General features: G+C 41.1%; 1 protein-coding gene across 1 annotated transcript; it reads right to left on the bottom strand.

Annotated features, from left to right (window-relative positions):
* Positions 1-5,258: 5,258 nt before the first annotated feature.
* On the bottom strand, positions 5,259-6,712 carry LOC125200209. Its single transcript, XM_048097928.1, has 4 exons — positions 6,704-6,712; positions 6,180-6,349; positions 5,839-6,098; positions 5,259-5,340 (listed from the first exon to the last, which is right to left on the bottom strand). The coding sequence occupies exons 2-4, from the start codon at positions 6,336-6,338 to the stop codon at positions 5,259-5,261; spliced, it is 501 nt and encodes a 166-aa protein (XP_047953885.1). The 5' UTR covers positions 6,339-6,349; positions 6,704-6,712.
* Between the last annotated feature and the right edge of the window lie 1,796 nt (positions 6,713-8,508).

Consider the following 8,508-nt stretch of genomic DNA (forward strand, 5'->3'; position numbering starts at 1 on the left):
TTACATAAATACTCAAATATAAATCTAAAATTGAAATATATTTAAACAAATCCTGATAACATCAACTCAAAACTATAAATTCGTAGTGTTAAAATAGTTAGGTACTTATACTACTACTAAACATAACCATATACCATTGCACGGATGTATTCAAATCCTTTTCATATTTTTTGTTCATTTTTCTTTTTAATCCTAGCCCCACAATTTTGTCATCTGATGGTAAGAAGAGTGAACTGCATAAAAGGTCCCTGACTTTTCGACTTGTTGCACCGTTGACCCCTAACAAAAAAAAATCCCACTGCAGGGGTCTAACAAAAACTAAATTCACAAACCAGGTATTTTCGGACAATAACACCCCTAAGCCCTTGAAGGGCATTTTCGCCCATTTGTTGCACCGCCTCTGCATGTTCACTGCAACATGCAGTGATGCTGACAGACAGCCCCCAATGATGTGATGGAAATGTCAAATCTCTCATCTCTCTCACTTATACTTGTGCGACGTTTGGCTTCTCACACGCAGAATAGTGTGAAATTTTTTGTTTTACCTGAAATGAAATTTTTTTGTGATGAATAGATTGAGGGAAATATTAGAGAGGAAATAAATTAAATCACTTATTTTCACTTCCCTCCAATTCACTTTCACTTTTAGTCCCTCCATTCCCTCCATTCTCTCTCTCACAGACGCCATTCATCAATGCCGCCTAAACGAAAACGAACTGCTACCGGTGGAGCGTCCTCGTCCTCGTCGCGGCGGAAAAAGCATCCGTGCCCGCCGGCGTCTTCGTCTCCGTCTCCGTCTCCGTCTCCGACTCCATCTCCGTCTTCGTCTCCGCCACCGTCTCCTAGACGCGGTCGTCCGGATGTATTCGACGTCGACCCAGAAACCTGGGACATCCGCAATCCTGCGTTGGATATCTTTTACCCAGAAGAAGAATACAGTAAGTTCAATTTTATATTTCACAAATCGGTCACGTACCCAATTTTGTGATTTAATTTAGGGTTTCGAAAATTGTTAGTTTTGGGAATTTGTTTTGATTACCTTGTGTTCTTCGGTGATTAGGGTTTAGGGCCTAATGTGACATTTGTTGGATTAATTTTGGTAATTTTTTCTATTTTTCTAAGGGGACCATCCTGGGAGGTTTTCCGTTGCATTTCATCACGGTGGTTCACTCTTCGAAATCAATGGACAGAAGAAGTATGTTGGGGGTCACTTGACATTGTTTGACTATTGTAATATTAACCAATTCGAGCTATTGGATCTCTCCAGTATGGTGTTAAGGTTGAAGTATGATAGGAAAACCGTCTGCGAGTTCTATTACGTTCATCCAAGGTATAGTGGTGATTGTATGGGCGTTGACATACACGGTGAGCTGATGCCCATGACTGACGACCCACATTTGGCCGCTTTTCTCGAGGTTGCGGCTACTAGCACAAGGCTAGTTCCCATTTACGTCGTCGAGATGACGGCGGCGGCAGCCTTATTGAAGAAGCGGAGGGAAGAAGCGGAGGAGTTTCTAAAGTTTGTCAAAGATAGGAAAAAATCCAAAGTTGTGCTTGAGGAGATTGACGAGCCTGAAACAATTATTGTGCCCAAACCTAAACCAACAAAGAAGAGAGAACTGGCGGCTGAGTTGAAGAAAACAGTGTCACCATTGTTGATGCTTGAGTGGTACCCTAGGGATGTTGAGTTTGAAGAGTTTTTGACCAAAAGTTTAGAAGACAAACGTCGGGAATGGAAGAGAGAAGAGGAGGCAGCCCGTAAAAATTTGGAGGAAGCTTTTGCATCATGTAGGAGTGCAGAAGGAGCACAACCCGAAGCTGTTGTGGTTGCTGTTGATGAGCCTGATGCAGTAGTAGGAGACGTAAATGCATGCCTGCAAGAGGTAGGTTGATGTGTTGTTTGTGATTTCTGAGTTGCATTGCAATAAATATTGTAGGATGTCACTGTTTTTGGTATGCTTTTGTGATTTATGATGTTTTGTTATTGTAGGATGTCACATTTTCAAGTAAGTCAACTGGGCAGTCATTATCTCCACTGCGGCCATCTGAATCACATACTCAATTTGAGGCTGAAGCCGACAAAGATGGGCCAGTGGTCCCTGAAGAAGTGGATGAAGGTGGGCCAGTTGTCCCTGAAGAAGTGGATGAAGGTGGGCCAGTTGTCCCTGAATACATAGCAGAGGTTACTACTCAACTATATTTGTGATTTCTGTCTTTTGTTGGGTTTGCATCTGTGAATAATCTTTTTTGTCCATTGTAGGTTGTAGTTCCAATGGCCCCAGTTGAAGAAGAGCCAAGAACAGTTGAAGACGATGTATACCAACCCAGCATGGACTTTGTTGCAACCCCAGCGGTTTGTCAACCGCATCTGGAAGTTCCCACCGTGGAGAACATACCGGATGAAATGCTGATGTCAGGCTTCAATGGTGATGTGCAAGATGGACCAACTGTAGGAGTATCTGAAATGCCGGATGTACCACATGCTGCACCGGAAGTACATGATGAGCCGGAACTAGAAGCACCAGAGGAGGTTTACATGCCATCGTTCGATTATGTTCCAGACGGCTGCCATCTGCACAACGAGGGACCTCCGAGTGATGATGAAGATGAGGAGATGGACCATTTTATCTCGTTGGCACACATGTGCCGAGATGAGCAGCTGTTTACGTCGTACTATGAATCCATATTCCAACAACAACATCCGGGACAGGAGCAACAGAATGTCAACCAGTGTGAGGAAGCTGAAGACGAGTCTGGGGAAGGTGAACACCAGACGGGGGAAGGTGAAGACCAGGCGGGGGTAGGGGAGAAACGGCGGAGGAAATTTTCGCCTTATGTGGAAAAAAAGAAGGCGACAGAGAACCCACTATGCGAGGATGAGATTGTGGATGAGCTGCAAGATCTTGATGACCTTGAAGACCTTGAAGATTTGGAGGGTTTGAAGAAGAAAGGCATCAAGTATACCCCGTTCAAGCTCAACCCTAATGAGATCCCGAATTGGAAGCCTGGTCATGTTTTTAAGCATAGAGATTTTTTGTTTGATGTCTTGAGACAGTACGCAATCATGACTAGACGGCGGGTGCACGTGAAAAGAAATGACGGCGACAAACTACGTGCCGTTTGTAAAGGGCAAGGGTGTGAGTGGTATGTATACTTGAGGAAGCTCGAGACAAACAACGTAGCAGATTATGTACTGATGAATATGCAACGGGATCACGCGCACACATGCTCCCAAGTGTTGGATCAGAAGTGGCTCACTGCAAAGTGGCTAGGTGAGCGGTACATTGAGAAGATCAAAGCCAACCCTCACATTCCACTTGCGGCTATACGGCAGTGTGTGGATGAAGATTTTGGCCTGAAGATCGGAAGGATGAAGGCATATCGGGCCAGAGAGCATGCACTGGATGGCATATTCGGCTCTGCGGCAACCCAGTACAAGAACCTGTTCTACTACAAAGCCGAATTGGAACGGACACACCCTGATTCCAGTGTACACATCCATTATGAGAACACGAGGGATGTTGGCGCCGTGGGCCCGCGATTCCTGAGGTTCTACTGTTGCCTTGGATCATTGAAGAAGGGGTGGACGCGGTTATGTCGGCCAATAATCTTCTTGGACGCGTGTTTCTTGCGAGGAATGTACAGAGGGCAGCTAATGACAGCAATGGGAATTGATCCCAACAATGGATGGTGGCCGATTGCATGGGCTGTGACCGAAGCGGAGAGCTATGTCCAGTGGAAGTGGTTTCTGGATTATTTGGCCGACGACCTCGAATTGCATGCAAATGGCCCACGATTTGTCTTTATGTCTGACCAACAAAAGGTATTTACCTCTTTTGTGATTTCGCATTTACATATTACACTGGGGATGTGATTAAAGTTTAGTACTCTATCTGTGATTTTATTCAAACATTTAGTACTGGATGTGTGATTCAGTGGTAATGGTATTGTGCATTGACAGGGGCTTGCGAAAGTGATTCTTGAGGAATTCCCACAGAGCGAGCACCGCTTCTGTGTTCAGCACATATACAACAATTTCAAGAAGAGATTTGTCGGAGAAAATTTCAAAGAACGTTTGTGGGAGATAGCCGCGAGTACAACCCTTGAACATTACTTGGACAAGATGGAAGCTCTGCGGATTGAGTACCCTTCAGCACATCAGTGGCTTACTGGGGTTGCTCCCAAAGAAAAATGGGTGAAGGCTTTTTTCTCCCCACATACTTGTTGTGATGTGCTACTCAACAACATTTGTGAGACTTTTAATTCGAAGATTGCATTGGCGCGAGAAAAAGCTATTATCAGTATGTTGGAGGACATCCGAACGAGTCAAATGGAAAGGCTTCAGATCAGAGGCCAGTGGATCAAAAGCTACAATCACGCAGTCCCTCCTGTTATCAAGGAGATTGTTGACAAGTGGTACGCGAGGGCCTCTTCATGGCGAGCTACATGGAATGGAGATACTTCGTACCAAGTATCAGGGCCGTCTGGGCAATATGTTGTGAACATGCGCGATTTTACATGCTCTTGCAGACTATGGCAGCTAACAGGGATTCCATGTACTCATGCCATCGCAACAATCAACAAGAACGGCGAGGATGTCATGCGATACGTCTCCCGCTATTATCTGAAGTCCACAATGACGATGCTATACGAGAATGTCCTTTACCCAATTAATGGGGTTGACAACTGGCCCAAGAGTTGTGATGGTGCATTGGAACTGGCTCCTCCTAGGACAAAGCGACAGCGTGGACGACCGAAGAAATTGAGGCGTGAGGAGCCCCAGATTCGTCTTCATGCGGACGGAGGTGAGTCACTGCGACGAACCTTCATCATGAGATGTCGCCGCTGCGGCCAAGAAGGGCATAACAGGAGGACTTGCACCAATGATCCACGGACAGATGCTCGTGCTGAAGTTGGGGAGAGTTCGCATCAAACTGGGTCGCGTACGACGGATACGAGGGGGAGTAACTTGCCCGAAGCGGATCGCCGAAGCCAAGAGGTAGTATTCATTACATATCAGGCTCTCGCATAATTATACACATACGAAGTGCTTTATATCATATTTCTTTTTTTTCTTGCAGCCTAATGTTGCCGATCCGGGACCTAGCACTAGGGCCGCCAGAACAAGGGCCAGGTCTCAGCCTCAGCGTTGTGGCCGCCGCGGTGATCAAGATTGAAGCAACACTGGATCAGTTGCAAATGGCAAAACAACCCTATAACCTTGATGGTGTTTGGTGGTTTTTGATATGGTATTTTTGTTAAACAATGATGGTGTATTTTGGTGGCAAGGATGAACTTATATATTTTGGTAGCATAGCAGTGATGAACTGATGCTTAAAACTGACAGTTATTAACGAATTTGAATGTGATGCTAATGTTCATGAGTAATTTTCATCTTTGTTGGTACTGATTGAGGGTTTGGGAGTGTTGCTTCAAATTTGAATGGTTAACCTCAGTCGTGATTTCTGAAAAACATGCAAACTTCATCCGTGATTTTTGATACTGTGTGTCCTCATATGTGATTGTTATCCTATTACCTGCTCTGTTCAGTGATTACAAATGTTTTTGTGCAGTTCAGTGTAATTATACAGTAAATGTTTTTGTGCAGTTCAGTGTATTATATTTGGTGTTCATCATATGCAAAATTTTACAAATCAACAGGATAAAATAATTAGATAACAGAAGACAGTAGCTTTGTTACAAAAGTAGGTTAACAAAAGTAGAAGGATAATTAGATACCATACATTTGTTACAAAAGTAGAAGATAATTACATACCATAAATTTGTTACAAAAGTAGAAATATTACAATGCATAACAACACGATTGTGAATTTAAACCTTCGGGATGTTTTCATTGTATTAGCGATTTTCAGTGTCAATGCTCCACACTCGTCAGTTTTCATTGCCAATTGTAACTTCAACGCTTCGCACTCCTCACTTTTTTTGTGCAATTTCTCTTCAAGAACACCTTCAATTAACGATTTCGCTCTAAGCTGAGACTCGAATTGGTCTCGTTCAAGTTTCACTCTTTGAAAGTAACTGTCTTGGCTTGGGGACAAACCCGCATCAACCCATCGAAAAAACTTGCAGTCATCTTCCTGCACAACAGAAAACTTTGTGATTAAACTTTCTGCCAACAAAATTCCTTTGAAATATTGAATACAATACAAGATGTTAACCTTCCATATACGGCAGCGATAGTAACGTCTACCCGGGTTAGCAGCCGTCCTAGATATCACAAGCTCCGCCTCAAGATCGTGATTACAGTTCACAATTTCAGGACGAGGCCAATTCCAATTGAAGCTTGACCCGTAAGATTGAGAAGAAGAAGAGGACATTGCAATTGGGCCTGAATTCAATTCAACATAACATAATTCAAACCAGCTGTAAACTTAATTCAAAAGCAAAAAAACAACAACACATGAAATCCCCAAATAATAAGCTTAAATCCAGTCGCCCAACTTGCCAAAATTATTACCACAATTGCAAAATTAAAATGAATCATATGCTAAAAAAAACAATCACGGTTCACTTTTTGCCTATCGATTTGCCTAATCGGGAAGTATTGGACTGTCAAATTAAATCCCCTAAAATTTGCAATGTAGATAACCCAGAAATCTGAAAACCCTAAACCCCTAATTTGCCATGCTAATCGATTTGGAAGCAGTTCACTCTACAAAAAATTAAACAGAACCACACTAACTCGAGTATGGGATGGCGATTCGTGGGGTTCACAACACGACGACGGAGAAAAAAAAAACGGTAGACGAAGAAGGACGAAGAAGGAAGGAAGAAGAAAGGGGATGGAGAGAGATAATTTTATACATCACAAAATCACTTCGAATTTGAATTCAGTCGCGTCGCCTGAGTCATCTCTTACACACGCCACCTAGTAGTCACTTCGTAGGGGTGCAGAGTGGCAGGTTTCATGGATAATCGGACGAAAGTGCCCTTCCAGCCATTTGGGCAATTTCGTCCGAAAAATGGCAAAATATGCAAGGTTTGTGAATTTAGTTTTTGTTAGACCCCTGAAGTGGGATTTTTTTTTGTTAGGGGTCAACGGTGCAACAAGTCGAAAAGTCAGGGACCTTTTATGCAGTTCACTCACATTCAATGAACAAAATGGATACCAAAACTGGAACTATATAAACCAATAAAATTTACTAACACATCCCAAGAATTCTTATAGATTAGTCATGGACAAAAAGCAAAAACTACAAATTAAAGTACAAAACATAAAGAAAAAGCAAAACCCAAGGATGAATTGTTGTGCAATCTTTAGTCTTTCTTCTCTTGCCTTGCACCAATCTCCAAGAATGGTGGATGGAATGGTAGATGAAGGATTACGGTTGGAGGAGGAGCCTTGGGGGCTCCCCAATTTTAGAGGCTATGAATGGGTGAATATTATGAATTAGGTTATGGGATATTTATAGGCTCGAAAATGATTTAAACTTGGTAAAAGGTTTCCTCCAAGTAATAGTAAATATGGAATTTTCGTGCCACATATGTTAAGGAAAAGATTTGGCTTCACAAGGTAATGTCTTCTTTTCTTCCTTGAATTTTTGCCTAAATTCTGCACTTGACAGCTTTGCGTGACCTATTTATGATCATTTTTATAAAATAAGTGTAAAAAAGTAAACGAGACTCCTACTCGTGGACGGAGAGAGTATAAAATAACGACTAAATTACTACATAACTATTAGTGTATATTATATATTATTATATTATTATTATTATTATTATTATTATTATTTCATTATAAATTATGAAATGTATTACTATTAGTTATTTAATTATTATTGTCAAGTGTAAGTCTTAATTTAAAAATGAGGCCAAAATTTTCTTAAGTAATTATTAATTTATAACAATAATTAATATATATTATATATTATATATATTGACTTTGTTAACATTAATGTTAATATTAATATAGGGTTTAATAATTGTATACAATAATTAAAATTATAAATAATAACTAAATAGGTATGTCACACTTTTCGTAGTATCACTTTTCGTGCTTTAAAGATTTTGATTAATTTTCCAATTTGATTAAAAATTAAACAAAATTATAATTTAAAATTTATGAAATTATATTGTCTTAATGATTAGTAATGGAATGGGGAGGTTAAGAAGTTGCAAATCCTACCAAATTCAAGTTTTTTACCAAACTTATATACTCCCTCCGTCCACGAATAGGAGTCCCGGTTGGCCATTTTCATCCGTCCGCCATTAGGAGTCCCGGTTAGACATTTTATCTTAGGAGTATAAAAAATGACCCCATTGTTCCTTAATTTAGAAGCCGCAATTAATTTTAATCCACTTTGATTGCAATTTCTCACTCTCTCTCTTAATGTTAGATTTCATTATTCCAAAGAATAAATCAAATAATAATATAAATGTGTCCCACATTCCACTATCACACACTTTAATTATTACACTCAAACTTTTCTTAAAACCCGCACCCAACTCAACCGGGACTCCTATTCGCGGACGGAGGGAGTAGTACAT

The sequence above is a fragment of the Salvia hispanica genome, unplaced genomic scaffold, assembly GCF_023119035.1.
Source record: "Salvia hispanica cultivar TCC Black 2014 unplaced genomic scaffold, UniMelb_Shisp_WGS_1.0 HiC_scaffold_843, whole genome shotgun sequence".
Classification (NCBI taxonomy): Eukaryota; Viridiplantae; Streptophyta; class Magnoliopsida; order Lamiales; family Lamiaceae; genus Salvia; species Salvia hispanica.

Excerpts from the sequence above, each read along its gene's own strand:
- LOC125200209 (XM_048097928.1), bottom strand. The coding sequence starts at position 6,338 with ATGTCCTCTTCTTCTTCTCAATCTTACGGGTCAAGCTTCAATTGGAAT. Across the intron at positions 6,099-6,179 it reads ATCGCTGCCGTATATGGAAG|GAAGATGACTGCAAGTTTTT; the intron begins GTTAACATCTTG and ends TCTGTTGTGCAG. Across the intron at positions 5,341-5,838 it reads ACAATGAAAACATCCCGAAG|TTTTAAGCATCAGTTCATCA; the intron begins GTTTAAATTCAC and ends AATAACTGTCAG.